The 15,916-nt window shown below is 53.6% G+C and overlaps 1 protein-coding gene across 1 annotated transcript; it reads left to right on the forward strand.

The window, feature by feature from the left end:
• The first annotated feature begins 85 nt into the window (after positions 1–85).
• Positions 86–15,601, forward strand: NOSIP (nitric oxide synthase interacting protein). Its single transcript, XM_049621597.1, has 9 exons — positions 86–189; positions 9,275–9,345; positions 9,847–9,952; positions 10,993–11,074; positions 13,453–13,612; positions 13,704–13,822; positions 13,978–14,165; positions 14,290–14,398; positions 14,610–15,601. Exons 2-9 carry the CDS (start codon positions 9,276–9,278, stop codon positions 14,679–14,681), a joined length of 906 nt encoding a protein of 301 aa, XP_049477554.1. The 5' UTR covers positions 86–189; position 9,275; the 3' UTR covers positions 14,682–15,601.
• The last annotated feature ends 315 nt before the right edge of the window (positions 15,602–15,916 follow it).

Here is a 15,916-nt window from a genome sequence, read left to right on the forward strand (position 1 = left end):
TCCGGAGGGAGGGAGAGGAGAAGGGAGGACTTACCGAGTCAGAAGAGTATCTCGGCAACTAGGGGCAGCTCTACTTCCGGTCCTTTTTCCGGGCGGAAGTGGGCGTAGCGCTGAGGGGAAAACAGCCCTCCTTTCCGGTGTAGGGGCACAGTTGAAGAAGCGACGGAGGGTCGAGGAGTCGTTTGTGAGGTGAGTTCCAGGGGGTGGGGGGGATCGTGTTGCTGCGATCGCTTTCCCGCGGGCTAGACTTCTGGGGTCCTGAGGGAGACAGGGACAGGGTTTCGAATTCCCGACTCCCTGTCAATCATTAATAGACGACTCCAGGCGCCCGGTGTCTGAAGCTGAACTACATCTCCCGGCATCCCCGGGAGGTAGCCAGGCCTCCATCCGGCACTTCTTAAGTGTTGGTATTCCACCATAGAGGGCTATGGGCCGGGGGTCCCAGGGGAAGGAGGAGACTGGGACTCTTGGGAGGGTCTAAGGAGTGGGACTTGAGGAAGAAGGACCCCCTTTCCTGGCCTCAGTTTCCCATCTGTGACCGGGAGGGCGGAGGAGATTGTGCAGTCGCCCGCCGCTGTCTTCTCTGCATTTTTTTTTTTTTTTTTTTGACAACTCCTTCCTTCTCAGAGTTGGTGGAGGCTTTAACCTTTTCCTCTGGGGAGGTCTGGGGTCAGGCCGACCTGGGTTCTCATCCCGATGGTGCTGTTGAGTCGGTGTGAACTTGGGCCTCGAAGGGTTTTACTTTAATGTTTTATTGTGAAAATGTTCAAACTCACAGAGAATAATGTAAGAATCCCTATCGCCTATGGGGCGCTTGGGTGGCTCAGTCGGTTGAGCATCCGACTTTGGCTCAGGTCATGATCTTGGGGTTTGTGAGTTCAGGCCCCCTGTCGGACTCTCTGCTGCCCGCTCGGAGCCTGGAACCTGCTTCAGATTCTGTGATAACGCTGCTGAGAATATTTGTGTGAGAATTTTTGTGTGGACGTGTTTTCATTTCTGTCGGAAGCAGCATTGCTGAATCAAATGGGAACTGTACCTTTAGGCTTTTGAGAAACTGCCAGACTTTTCCACAGTGGCTGCCCCAGCCTCCATTCCCACTCAGTGTGTAAGGGTTCCAGTTTCTCGACACTTGTTATGATCTGACTTTTCGGTTGTCATCCTCCTAGTGGGTTTGAACTGGTATCTCACTGTGGTTTTTTATTGCATTACTTAAAGTTTTATTAGGGCGCCTGGGTGGTCCAGTCGGTTAGGCGCGTCAGACTTCAGCTCAGGTCATGATCTTGCGGTCTGTGGGTCCGAGCCCCGCATCGGGCTCTGTGCTGATGGCTCAGAGCCTGGATGGAGCCTGCTTCAGATTGTGTGTCTTCCTCTCTCTCTGCCCCTCTCCCCTCCTCTCAAAAAATAAACATTAAAAAATAATAATAAAATAAAAAGTAAAGTTTTATTTATTTATTTAGAGAGAGTGCACCCATGAACGGAGGAGGGGGAGAGAGAGAATCCCAGGCAGGCTCTATGCTGTCTGTGGGGCTCGATCTCATGAATCATGAGATCATGACCTGAGCCAAAACCAAGAGTCTGATGCTCAACCGACTGCGCCACCCAGGCACCCCTATTTAGCTTGAAAGATTTTTTAAATATAATTTTCTAATGTCTATTTTTTGAGAAAGAGAGAGAGAAACAGAGTGCGAGTGAGGGAGGGGCAGAGAGAGAAGGAGACACAGAATCCGAAGCAGGCTCCAGGCTCTGAGCTGTCAGCACGGAACTCACGAACTGCAGGATCATGACCTGAGCCGAAGTCTGACCCTTAACCAACTGAGCCACCAAGGCACCCCTTAAAGATTTTGTTTTTAAGTAATTGCTCTACACGCAACATGGGGCTCAAACTTGCAACCCTGAGATCAAGAGTCACGTGCCCTAGGGACCGAGCCAGCCAGGCGCCCCCTCACCCCACCCCTTGCCTATTTTTAAATTGGGTCGCTCATCTTTTTATTATTGAGTTATAAGTCTTTCGTATATTCTAGATGTTATTCCTTGATTGGATATATGATTTGCAACCCCCACTTGTCTTTGTACAGCCTGCAAACTAAGAACGGTTGTAACGTTTTTAAAAAATTAGACAAAATCAAAAGAAATGATATCTTGTGACCCATGGCAATTTGTGTGATTCAGATGTCCGTGTCCACAAGGAGACTTTTATTGGAACACAGCCATGCACGTTCATGTCCGTGGTGTCCACGGCTGCTCTTGCCATAGGAGAGCCGAGCTGAGTAGTTGTGACAGGGGCCCAATGGGCTACGAAGTCAAAAATCTTTTTTTTTTTTTTTTTAATGTTTATTTATTTTGGAGAGAGACAAAGAGCACGAGTGGGGGAGGGGCAGAGAGAGAAGGAGACACACGATCTGAAGCAGGCTTCAAGCCATCGGCCCAGAGCCCGACCCCGGGCTCGAACTCACGAACCGTGAGATCATGACCTGAGCCGAAGTCCCGACGCTCCACCGACTGAGCCACCCAGGCGCCCCCAAAGTCCAAAATCTTTACTATCCTGACCCTTTTTGGTTGATCCCTGCCACGTTCCTTATGTTGAAGCCCTCGCCAGCAATACGACTATTTCGGAGATTGTCTGTGACGGACAAAATGAAGGTTACGTGAGATCGTGGGAGTGGAGTCCTACCGCGTGGGGTTGGTGTTGTTAGGACAGGAGGAGATGCCAGAGAGCACGCTCTCTGCCCTGTGAGGACACAGCAAGAAGGCGGCCAGCTATCCGGGAGCCAGGAAGAGAGAGTCCTCACCAGAAGCTGACCATGCTAGCACCGTGATCTTGGACTTCCAGCCTCCAGAACCATAAATATCTCCACAAATAAACGCCTGTTGTCTAAGCCACATTCCAGTAGATGGAATTTTGTTCTGGCAGCCCTAGCCGACTGATGCAGATAGGAAGAGCCAAACCTGCACTGTAAAGTTACATTTTTATCCTTTCCGCTAACGGGTATTGGCACCCTGCGAACATGCAGTTCCCTTCAGTCTTTCCCTTAAGGGCATCCCTCAACAATCGTTGCCTTGTCAACTGTGTCATCAGGGGATGCAAAATGATTTTCCCCTTCTTTTACTTATCTTTTCTCTTTTTTTAACGTTTATTCATTTTTGAGAGACAGAGAGAGACAGAGCATGAGTGGGGGAGGGGCAGAGAGAGAGGGAGACACAGAATCCAAAGCGGGCTCCAGGCTCGGGGCTGTCAGCACAGAGCCCAGCGCGGGGCTTGAACCCACAAACCGTGAGATTATGACCTGAGCTTGAAGTTGGACGCTCTACCGACTGAGCCACCCAGGTGTCCCTTTAAATTAAAAAAAAATTATTATTATTTTTTTAATGTTTATTTATTATTGAGAGACAGAGAGACAGAGCATGAGCAGGGGAGGGGCAGAGAGAGAGGGAGACACAGAATCCAAAGCAGGCTCCGGGCTCTGAGCTGTCAGCACAGAGCCCAATGCGGGGCTCGAACCCACAAACCACGAGATCATGACCTGAGCTGAAGTTGGACACTCAACCAACGGAGCCACCCAGGTGCTCCTAAAAATTTTTTTTAATGTTTATTTATTTTTGAGAGAGAGAGGGTACAAGCAGGGGAGGGGCAGAGGGAGAGGGAGACACAGAATCTAAAGCGGGCTCCAGACTCTTAGCTGTCAGGACAGAGCCCGATGTGGGGCTTGAACCCACAAACTGCAAGATCTTAACCGCAGCCAAAGTCAGATGCTTAACCAACTGAGCCACCCAGGCGCCCCTGCATCAGCCATTATTAATAGAGAATCTCTGGGGGTGCCTGGCTGGCTCAGTCGGAGGGGTTTGTGATTCTTGATCTTAGGGCTGTGAGTTCGAGCCCCACATTGGGCGTAGAGATTACTTAAATAAATAAAAACTTGAAAAAAACAGGAGAATCTCAGATGCTCACTTTTGCTTTTAGCGAACTCTCTCGGTACTGCTTACACCCCGTCCTAAGTCTGTGATTTCCTTGAGTGTAATTAGCTCCTTGGTTTCCTTTAACACAGAAGCCTTCGTACCCCTGGAATGGCCTGGCACACACCTTTTAGGGAGATGGGTGTGTGGCATTCTCTAGGTTCTCAAAGGGATCTCTGACCCCACCAAAAGGTTAAGAGCCACTGGTTTTAGAGTTCAGAAAACCAACTGCAGAGAAAGACGGCAGGGAGTCGGTAATTTGAACGCCAGCCAGAACCATTAGCGTGTTAATGGTATTGTGGTCATGGTTTTTAAAAGTCCCATCGCAGCGCTGTGCCCTGTGCCCTTCGAGCCCTAGCTGCTAGTCCCAAGAGGCCGTGCAGCACTTTACTAAGTGGCTAGTTTGACTTGAGGGACTGAATTTTTCTCGGTTCTTTCATTTTAATTCATTTAAATAGAAACGCCAACACTAGACCGAGTTATCGGAAACCTTGTAAGCATGTTCGGAACAGAGGCGGTATGTGAATGTACCTTGGCAGCCGTAAATCACAAAACCTAAATAGAGGTCAAGTATCTCCAGTGAACGTTTCGCGTCTGAATTGAAATGGGTTGAAAGAGTAAAGCATAGTCCAGATCTTGAAGGCTTTGTACAAAAAAAAAAGGGGGGGTGGGAAATGGGTTGGCCTGTGTCCTCAGACTGTCACCCTCTTGGGAGGACTGACAGTTGTCACGCGGTTAAGGGGGCGGCTCCGCAGCCTGCTTGCCTGGGTTCCCCTTCCCAGCTGGGGGATGCCCGAGCCTGTTTCCTCCCCCAGAAGTGGGGCATGATGATAAGCAGGAGATAGGATTTTGGAATTTCTCTGAAATACTAGCGACAGCAGATGGCAGTAGTTCTGTTCTCTGTTTTGAACTTGGCCCTAATGAGGAGACCATACAGCCGCGGTGGGTCCTGCCACGGCCGCCCACCAGCCCGTTAGCCCGTGGCCAGCAGCTCTTAAACTTTTTGGTCTCCGTGTCGTAAAAGTCATCCAGGACTCCAGAGAACTTTTGTTTATGTGAGTTCTATCGATTCATATTTGCTGTACCAGAAATTAAACCTGATGTGAAAAAAGGTTTTTATGGGGCGCCTGAGTGGCTCAGTCGGTAAAGCGTCCGACTCTTGGTTTCAGCTCAGGGCATGATCTCACGGTTCATGGGTTCGAGCCCCGCATTGGGCTCCGTACTGACAGCGTGGAGCCTGCCTGGGATTCTTCTCTCTCCCTCTCTGTCTGCCCCTTCTTCACTCTCTCTTTTTCTCTCTCTCTGTCTAAATAAACTTTAAAAAAGAAAAAGGTTTGGGGCGCCTGGGTGGCTCAGTTGGTTAAGCGGCTGACTTCAGCTCAGGTCATGATCTCGTGGTCTGTGAGTTCGAGCCCCGCGTCGGGCTCTGTGCTGACAGCTCAGAGCCTGGAGCCTGTTTCGGATTCTGTGTCTCCCTCTCTCTGCCCCTCCCCCGTTCATGCTCTGTCTCTCTCTGTCTCAAAAATAAATAAACGTTAAAAAAGAAAAAGAAAAAGGTTTTTATTGAGCAGTAATTCACATAACACAAGATTCATCCATTTAAAGTGATATATACACTATTTTGTGCAATCACCACCACTTATCATTCTAGAACATTTTCATCACCCCAAAAAGAAACCAGAAAGCCACTCCTCACTTCCCCTTCTCCCATCCTGTGGTAACCACCATTCTGCTTTCTGTCTCCATGGATTTGCCTGTTCTGGACATTTCTTATACGTGGAACCCTACGATACATGGCCTTTGTGCCAGCTTCCTTTCTCTTAGCATAATAAAACGTTATTTAAAAATCGCTCCACACCCACTGTGGGGCTTGAATTCAGGACCCTGAGATTAAGAGTCCCATGCTCCACCAACTGAGCCAGGCAGGCGCCCCTAAAACATTTTTAAAACCCAAGGATGCAGAAGCATACACTCAGTTTGCGGTGGGAGCAACAACATCCTCATGTGTCACGCTGTCTCTGGAAAACTCCACTGTGCACTTGTGAGAGAGCGAGAGTAACAAAGGCAAACACATGTTATTATTATGGAAATAGCTTGTGGATCCCCTGAAGGTATCTTAGGAACCCTTCTAGGATCCCCGGACCTTACTTTGAGAACCGCTGCCCTAGGCAATGGCTTCACTTCTAAGAATCCTTTTGCCCATCTGAAAAATGGTCATGGGCCAGACTTCAGAGAGTGGTTGAGGTTGGACAATCAATGAGATGGGGGCACAGAGAGTTGGCGTGGGGTCAGGGATCTTAGCAGTGTTCTGTGGGACTGTTCCATTATCACCTGGCCAAGTCAAAAAAAAAAAAAAAAAAAAAAAAAGGTTGCCTCTGTAGTTGCTTCTTTTACTCTTGGAGGGAAAATGTCTCCGGCCATGGCCATGAAGCCAAAGAGCGTAGAAACCCCTGTCATTGGCCACAAGACGAGCAGCTGTGTGCCAAATCCCACAGAGGGTCAAGGCAGTTGACAACTAAGAATAGAGTAGGGAATTTGGCCATGAGGAGGTCAATGTGACCTTCATGAGTGGCAGTTGGGGGGGCTGGGACTGAAGCCAGAGGGTGGGGGGAGGAGTGCCTGGCAGGTGAGCGAGGGGAGACAGCAGGTGCTGGATGTTTGCTCAAAAGCTTGGGGGTGAGGGGAAGTTGGAGGAGGGCCATGGGTCAAGTTGGGGTGTTTCACCAAGGTTAGCTGTCGCAAGCAGCACAGTGGCCACCACTGGGGTGAAATGTTTTGTGTCTCGACTGGGGTGGCAGTCACAAGGGCATACATCTCTGTCAACACGCATCAGATCTATGTCCATACACCGAAGAACAAAAATCAGCTTCTGAGAGGAAATCGCCAGTAGGGGGAGAGCGAGATCCATAGCTCGGAGAGGGAGAGAGTTTTGTGGTTCAAGTTCTGAATGTGAAAGACAAGAGTCTGAAGGCGACCAGAAGAGGGGAATGGAGACAAAGTTACTTTTTGCAGTTTGGGAGTCCTTGGCTGTGTCCCCCTGCCCCCGGCTCCACCCCAGCCTTCTGGACCTTTCTCACAACCAGAGAGCCAGAGAGAATATTTCCTGAACACCGCCTATGTGCCAGCCAGGGTCTGAGCAGGACTCACTCAGCTGTCACAGAAATCCAGTCCCGGCAATGAGATCCCATGGTTAGCCCAGGGATGATTAACTTTTTGCCAAATTAAACCAAGGCTCAGAGAAAGGAAATGGCCACCCTAGGGTCACAACAGCCAGTGCGGGGCCAACCCTGGACTCAAGCCCAGGCTGAAGGTCATCTTGCCCAATCCTTGATCCCTATAGCCTACAACCCCCTCCTGTAGCTCCAGCCCCTGATTAGTCCCCACTGACACATGGGCAACCACTCCGATATGCAGAATACACACGCTCTTGTTTGTAAGTATTCTTTAATACGCACTATCTTGGGGCGCCTGGGTGGCTCAGTGTGGTGGTTAAGCATTCAACTCTTGATTTCCGCTCAGGTCATGATCTCACGGTTCGTGAGTTTGAACCCCATGTTAAGTTCCGAGCTGACAGTGCAGAGCCTGCTTTGGATTCTCTCTCTCTCCCTTTCTCTGTGCCCTTCCCATGCTCCTCTTTCTCTCTTTCTCTCTCAAAAATAAGTAAAACAATAAAATATACTATCTTGTACACACGTAGATTGGTAGTAATTCTGTTTTATTTTTTAAATTTTATGTATTTTATTATTTTAGAGAGAGTATGTGCACATGAACAGGGGAGAGGGGGAGAGAAAGAGAATCTTAAGCAGGATCCACCCTCAGCACAGTGTCCAACTCAGGGCTCGATCCCACGACCCCAGGAACGTGACCTGATCCGAAATCAAGAATCAGATGCTCCACTGGCTGAGCTACCCAGGTGCCCCTTACTTTTTTTTTTTTCTTATTTTTTATACCCAGTGTTAAGATCCACCTGTGACACCTTGCATGTATCTAGCAGATTGCATCTCACTGCTGGGTGGTCTCCAGGATGGGCTGTCACCACCCATTCTCCCAGGGAGGGACATCAGGTGCCTTTGACTCCCCTCTGGTATAAATAACACTGCTGTGGACATCCTTGGGCATGCTCCTTGTGGGTGTCTCTGAGAATGTCTTTGGGGCCCATCACCCATGGTGCAGAATCACCTATGCTTACCTGGCTAAAGTACCACCAGCCTGTGTTCCAGGAGGCTGACCCTGTCCACTCTCCCTGCTGCATTGCCTTAAGGGTCCTGAAACAGATCGTGTGTCCTCACCAAGCCCTGGTCTTACCCAGCTTTTTGAAGTTTCGCCTGTCAGCCTGATGATGATAGGTATGAAGTGCTATCTCACTGTGGTTTTCATCTGAAGAGAGCTGGATTATCTCTCCATACGCTCGTTAGTCTTTGAGCTGCTTCTGTAAGTTGCCTTTTCACATCCTTTGCTCATTTTCCTGTCAGGGTGGCTGTTTTTTTTTTTCTTGTTGATTTGCCAGAGCCCCATGTACAGTCAGTTCCACTAGAACACCTGTTTTGAAAATGTGAATTCCGGGGCACCCAGCTGACTCAGTCAGTTAAGCATCCGACTTCGGCTCGGGTCATGAGCTCACGGTTCGTGAGTTCGAGCCCCACGTCGGGCTCCGTGCTGACAGTCCAGAGCCTGCTTGAGATTCTGTCTTTCTGCCCCTCCCGACTCATGCTTTCTCTCTCTCTCTCAAAATAAATGAATAAACTTAAAAAGAAAGAAAGAAAATGGGAATTTATCCCGGTGCAATCGATCATGTTTGGAAACAATTGGACCATAGTGCAGATTTCCCCTTTGCTTACATGTGCTTTCACCCACCCAGGCGAGAGGGTGGTGAACCCCCCAAAACCGCACTCCACTGCAGTGAGCCTGTAGGCATACACCGAGCACACACATGCATACATAACCCCAAACAGAACATCTCTGAGGCCCCTCACTTCACCGTGTCTGTATGTAAGGAGCCCCACGCATCCTCATCTGCTGCCAGAACTTCTCGATTTCAGAGAACCCTCCTTCCGCCGCCTCAGAGTAACTCAAAGGGTGCACCCCTTCTGATGCATGATTCCACAAGCAGAGTGTAGGTCACTTTCCAAAGTAAAATGCTGTCTTTCTTTTTGGAGTCTGTGGGTATTTCCTAACCAGTCGACGCGTGTGAGACTGTCCTCCGCTGACCCACCCCCCGTTTTCCCATCTGGCAAGGCCAGGGGCAGGTCGGCTCCGAGGGCCTGTCCTCCCTGGGGCCTCCCTCCACCACAGCCCTGCAACTGTCCCCTCCTCCTCCCCGCAGGATGACCCGGCACGGCAAGAACTGCACGGCAGGGGCCGTCTATACCTACCACGAGAAGAAGAAGGACACAGGTACTGGGTTTGGGAGGGGGGACAGTTGTATCTCAAAGGCACCATCTCACTTTGCACCTCCGGTTGTGTCTTCTGGGCATGTCTCTCCCCCCCCCCCCCCCCCGCCGACCGATGATCATGACACTAAGAGTAACAGCCCACGCGATCCCGTGCCCCTGCAGTGGGCGCTTATGGCTTGTCGTAGCCATATTCCAGAGGCAGAAACTGAGGCCCAGAGAGGGCCACGCCCTTGAGTCTGGGCTGAGGGGAGTCAGGCGTGAGCCTCTCTACCTGGCAACTTCGGTGACAGCCTGTTGCTTACCCTCTGGATTGACACCTTCCTGAGGGTTATGCCCCGCCCCCAATGCACACACACAGCCCGAGCTCTTGACTGCCTGTCTCTCGGAGTCCCGCCCAACACACCCCCCCCCCACATGCAAGTTCTCTCTGTGCCTTTCTCTTGGGGTTTCGCAAGGGGCACCTCTCCTGTCCCTCCATCCCTCTGCCTCTGTCTGTCCCCAGCGGCCTCAGGCTATGGGACCCAGAACATTCGACTGAGCCGGGATGCTGTCAAGGACTTTGACTGCTGCTGCCTCTCTCTGCAGCCCTGCCACGACCCTGTCGTCACGTGAGCTGGGGAACTGCACTGGGGGTGTGGGGAACCGCCTGCACAGCCAGGGCGCCCTGGGCAAGCCCCTTAACCCCTCAAGAGCCTCAGTGTGCTCATCTGAGACATGGGCATGATCCTAACGTGTTGCCCAGGGATGTGGAAAAGAATACATCCGTAACAGAGGGTAGGGCCCTTGGATCATTGCCTGGCACATAATAATAGCTTATGTGTGGAGCATTTACCATTCCCCGCCTTGTGGTCTGGCAGAGGCCTCGGTGAGATAATGGGTACAAGGTGCTTAGTCCAGTGACTAAATATGGGCTCACTTTACAGGTCTGTTTTACAGACATAGTGACGAGAGCAGACTGTGGCTCAGGGTCCCTGAGGCCACCTGCAGGTTCAGTGATTCATTGGAAGAACTCGCAACTCAGAAAGGTGGTTAAGAGTCAGTGACGGCTTATTACGGTACAAAGATGGAGATTAAGTCAGTCAGGGGAGAAGGCACATGGGGCCGAGCCCAGGAGGGACCAGGATCGAGCCTCCAGTTGTCCTCTCCTAATAGGGTCACACAGACAGCGCTAGTCTCCCGACAACGACATGTGACAGCAGGCAGACATGGGCGCCGCCCACCGGGGGAAACTCATGGGAGCCCCAGCGTCCAGGGATTTTACTGGAGGCCGGTAACTCAGGCATGGCGTGACTTTGGTCTCCAGGCCCTCCAGAGGTCTAACCTCATACCACATGGCCCAGCCACCTCCCCCACCAGGTGAACTAAGACACTTTTATCAGGCAGCACATTCCAAGGGCTCAGAGGCTCCCTCCTGGGAGCTGGTTCAAGGGCCGAGTCCTTTGGAACGTGTAGGGTTTGGAGAACGCGGCCCGCTGAGCTAGCCCTTTATTGCACAAGATTTTCCCTACAAGGCAAAGCCAGGATAGTGAAAATGGCGTGGTCACTCAGAGAGCTGTGCTAGGCACCGCGTGACCTGCCGCCTGGAAGACGCTTCGTGCGTGCCCAGGGCAGGGAGCCTATGGCTTCCCATCCCGTCCTGTCCTTACAGCCCGGATGGTTACCTGTACGAGCGTGAGGCGATCCTGGAGTACATTTTGCACCAGAAGAAGGAGATCGCCCGGCAGATGAAGGTGATGGGGATGGGGGCACGGGCGGGCGGCTTTGATCCCGAGCTCACAGAGCCTCTCTGGCCTTCTTGTCTAAGTTCCTTTTCCCTCTGAGCCTTTGCCTATGCTGTTCCCTCTGCTTGGCGCACCGTCCCGTCCCCCGCTTCTCCTGGTTAGCTCCTTCTCCTTCTCCAGATTTCCTCCCAGGCGTCGCCTCCTCTGACCTCCTGCTAGTCCAGGGCCTCAAGGGTCTGCCCCCGCCCCCCCAACCTCTTGACACTTACGGTTGTGACTCAGCCTGTGGCTGACGTGTGCCCACTTCCGCCACTAGATGGCAGGCCCCAGGGGCAGGGAACAGATCTTTTGCCCACCCCATGGCCCTAGGTTCTCTGTGAACACTTGGTAAATTGACTGATGTCACCTCATCTCCCTGGGCCTCGGTTGCACTGCCTCTCAAATGGGCTGACAGGGCCAAATCAGAGGGCGCTGCAGGGCGTGTGGGAGATGCTCACAGATCAGAATTCTCGAGGCATTTACTTGGAGCCATGCCCACTTTCCACGGCTGAACTCATTTTGTGGGTAGGAGGGACCCCGTTTATCGCCGTGTTTGAGGCGCAGCTGGTCGATCTCCCTCCTTTTCCTGCCAGGCTTCCTAGAGCTCCAGAAACACTGAGGGTTAGATTCTTTGTTTTTGTTTTTAATGTTTATGTATTTTTGAGAGAGAGAGGCAGAGTCTGAGCATGAGCAGGAGAGCGGCAGAGAGAGAGAGAGAGTGGGAGACACAGAATCTAAAGCAGGCTCTAGGCTTCAAGCTCAGCACAGAGCCCGACACGGAGCTCAAACCCATGAGCCGTGAGATTATGACCTGAGCCAAAGTTGGACACTTCACCGACTGAGCCACCTAGGCACCCTATTTTTTTCTTTTTTTTAAGTTTATTTATTTATTTATTTAGAGAGAGAAATATCAGGGGGGGCGGGGAAGGGCAGAGAGAGAGGGAGAAAGAATCCTAAGCAGGTTCCTCACTATCAGTGCAGAGCCTGACGTGGGGCTTGAACTCACGAACCCAAACCTGGGAGATCATGACCCGAGCTGAAATCAAGAGTCAGATACTGGGGCGCCTGGGTGGCTCAGTCGGTTGAGCGTCCGACTTCGGCTCAGGTCATGATCTCACGGCCTGTGAGTTCGAGCCCCGCATCGGGCTCTGTGCTGACAGCTCAGAGCCTGGAGCCTGCTTTGGATTCTGTGTCTTCCTCTCTCTCTGCCCCTCCCCTGTTCATGTTCTCTCTCTCTCTCTCTCTCTCTGTCAAAAATAAATAAACATTAAAAAAAAAAGAAAAAAGAATCAGATACTTAACCCACAGAGCCACCCAGGCGCCCCAAGGGTTAGTTTCTTGTTGAGCCTTTTGTCTTGAGTAAGTGGCTTTCCCTGTGCCTATACCCTCTGCATGGCTTAGTGGCCGCCTGGGTGCTCTCTCATCAGGGTGACCGTGCTAGAGGTCCTCCCAAGCACCAGTTCCCCTCCGTCTTCTCCTCACGCAGCTGGGTGGCCCGGGGCAGTCCTAGAACCCAGCGCTGTGTCCCTGTGTCTCCACACACCCGTACCACCTGCACACTTAGGGTTCTGTGAACGTTCATTGCTTCTTAACCCTCCTGGAGCTCGCCTCGAGGGCAGGACAGGATCTACAGTACCTACCCTGTAAAATCAATATAATATGGCCCACGGGCACATGAATCGAGCACTTGCTCTGTGCCGAAAATCTCCCGCGTAACCCAGTGAACCTCCGCGGTCAGTCGCCATTGTTAGCCTGTTTTACAAATGAAGAAACTGAGGCCGGGAGGAGTCACAGCACTTACTGGAGGCCACAGAGCTCCTCGGTGACGGAGGCAAGGTTTAAGCTCTGGCCGTCTGTCCCCTGCCAAGCTGCTGACCACCCTGCTGCCTAGGAGCAAAGAGGCCAATGAGTCCCAAACCAGCTAAATGGGAAATGACCTAAGTGCCCTGCAGTGGGGGAAGGGACGAGCAAAGGCAGCAGAGCCACGCCACAGATTACAACACCCACGGGTTAAAGATTCACACCCTGTCGCTTCAGCGTCCGACCGCGGCTCAGGTCGTGGGTTCGAGCCCCGTGTTGGACTCCACCGACAGTACACAGCCTGCTTGGGATTCTCTCTCCCTCTCCCACTTGGGCATGCGCCCACGCTCCCTCTCTCTCTCAAAATAAACTTTAAATAACTTAAAAAGACTCACACTCAGGCAGTTACCAGCCTCTACTAACTGCCGCTGCCAGGACCGTCCCCTGCGGAGGCCTCGGTTTACCCGTCTGTGAAATGGGAAGAGCCACCCTCAAACGCCACAACGCACGGGAAGGTGCCGAGCCCACTTCTTTCTCGCTGCCCACAGGCCTACGGGAAGCAGCGGGGTGCCCGGCGTGAGGAACAGAAAGAGCTGCAGCGGGCGGCGGCGCAGGACCAGGTGCGGGGCTTCCTGGAGAAGGAGGCAGCCATCGTGAGCCGGCCCCTCAACCCCTTCACGCCCAAGGCCGCCCCCGAGACCGGTCCAGGTGAGGGGGAGCGGACTTGCCGGGGGGCACGGGTCCCGCAGGGCCGGGTGCCTCCCTGGGTGCGGCATCCGGGCCCCTCTCCCTCCCGCAGATGACGCCCACCCCGGGGCCAGTGCGGGCCCCACGGGCAAGGACAAGGACAAAGCACTGCCCAGCTTCTGGATCCCGTCGCTGACCCCCGAGGCCAAGGCCACCAAGCTGGAGAAGCCCGTGAGCATCCCCAGCACCCTGTGCCCGCTTGGCACAGAGGACCCGAGTCCCCCAGTGTCCCCAGCGCCTCCTTCCCTGCCCGGGACCCCCATCCTCCCTCCACCTGGCCCCAGCCCGGCCTGTTGACCGCCCCGCCCCCCTCCTGTCCTGCACAGTCGCGCACCGTGACCTGCCCCATGTCTGGGAAGCCGCTGCGCATGTCTGACCTGACACCCGTGCGCTTCACGCCGCTGGACAGCTCCGTGGACCGCGTGGGGCTCATCACACGCAGTGAGCGCTACGTGTGCGCTGTGACCCGCGACAGCCTGAGCAACGCCACGCCTTGCGCTGTGCTGAGGCCCTCGTGAGTCGCCCGGGGAGGATGACCTGGGGACCTGCAGGGCCGGGCCGGGCCGGGCAGTGTGGCTGTCCCTCACCCGAGCGGGGCCTTCTCTGATCGCTGTCTCCCACCCTCACTCTCACCGAAGTGGGGCTGTGGTCACCCTGGAGTGCGTGCAGAAGTTGATTCGGAAAGACATGGTAGACCCCGTGAACGGGGAGAAGCTGACCGACCGGGACATCATCGTGCTGCAGCGGGTGAGCGGTGACCCGCCTCCCCAGGACCCCGCCCCCGTCCTCTCCCTACGCCCGCACCTACTGGGGAGTAGGACCCCGCCCTGCCTCCTCCACGCCCCACCCCCGCCTTCCTAAGCTGGGGTCCTGCCTCACCTTGCGGGCTTAGGATACCCGCCCAACGGGCCCTGCAGCCCGACCTGTCTCCACCTTGGCCTCGTCCCCCCCTCCCCAGGGCGGCACCGGCTTCGCGGGCTCCGGAGTGAAGCTGCAGGCTGAGAAGTCCAGGCCGGTGATGCAGGCCTGAGTGCACAGGAGACCAAATAAACAGGCTTGGACTCACCGGCCCTTGTGGTGCCTTCGTTGGCCTCGCGGGAGCCCTGGGGCCACACGGGGAGCCCTCCAGCGTGCACCTGCTGCAGTGCCCCAGTGTGAAGGCGTGGGCTAAAGTTACCTTTAAGGTGGTCTGACGTTAAGAGGAAAATCCGAACTGAGCCCACACGCACGTGTTAAAACTGGGCAAGAGGGGCACCTGGGTGGCTCAGTCGGTTGAGCGGCCGACTTCAGCTCAGGTCACGATCTCGCGGTCCATGAGTTCGAGCCCCGCGTCGGCCTCTGGGCTGATGGCTCAGAGCCTGGAGCCTGCTTCCGATTCTGTGTCTCCCTCTCTCTCTGCCCCTCCCCCGTTCATGCTCTGTCTCTGTCTCAAAAATAAATAAAACATTAAAAAAAAAAAATTAAAAAAAAAAAAAAAAAAAAAACTGGGCGAGAGCGGCCAGAGGTCAAGGTCCCAGCTGCGACCGTAGGCAGGCGCCGCTTTGACAGGCTAAGTAGAAATCCCGCCGCATCTTTTTGAGTCATTCCAAATTCGAAGCCCGCGAGGTGTCCAGGAAAGCCTCTCTCCCAAGTAAAGGGTGGTGAGACGCCCAAAGGAAACCAAACGCAGTGAGAGCAGCCGGCACCCAGTCAGGAGCCCTCCTCCCTGACCCTTGACTGCCGGAAGGCCAAGAGCAAGAAGAAACCCTCGTCCAAGGACGCCAGAGGCCGGGGGCTGCACAGTACCGGGCGGGTGTGGAGAGCCGAGGGTGCAGGGGGGAGGAGGCCGCAGAGGGTGGGGCCTGGTGCACCTGCCTGGAGTCAGCTTACGGAGGAGCACAGGGGCAGGTCTTAGAGCTCTGTGGGTTTTTTCTCCCCGTTTTTTAAATTTAGTTTTTAATGTTTATGTTAGAGAGGGTGAGAGAGCGCGCAGCGGCGGGGTGAGGGGGGCAGGGCAAAGAGAGAGAGACACACACACAGAATCCGAAGCAGGCTCCAGGCTCCGAGCTGTCAGCACAGAGTCAAACCCAGGGCTCGAACCCACGAACCGGGAGATCATGACCTGAGCCGAAGTCGCAGGCTTAACCGACTGAGCCACCCAGGCGCCCCTAGAGCTATGTTTTCAATGACCATCGACTCATAAAAGCACCCGTGGGCAGTGTGCAAAGTAGAGCATATAGTCCAGCAAAGATCGACAAGCCTTAGCGTTCCCGCCCTGAGGGACAC

The sequence above is a fragment of the Panthera uncia genome (genome assembly GCF_023721935.1).
Source record: "Panthera uncia isolate 11264 chromosome E2 unlocalized genomic scaffold, Puncia_PCG_1.0 HiC_scaffold_19, whole genome shotgun sequence".
In the NCBI taxonomy this organism is placed as follows: domain Eukaryota; kingdom Metazoa; phylum Chordata; class Mammalia; order Carnivora; family Felidae; genus Panthera; species Panthera uncia.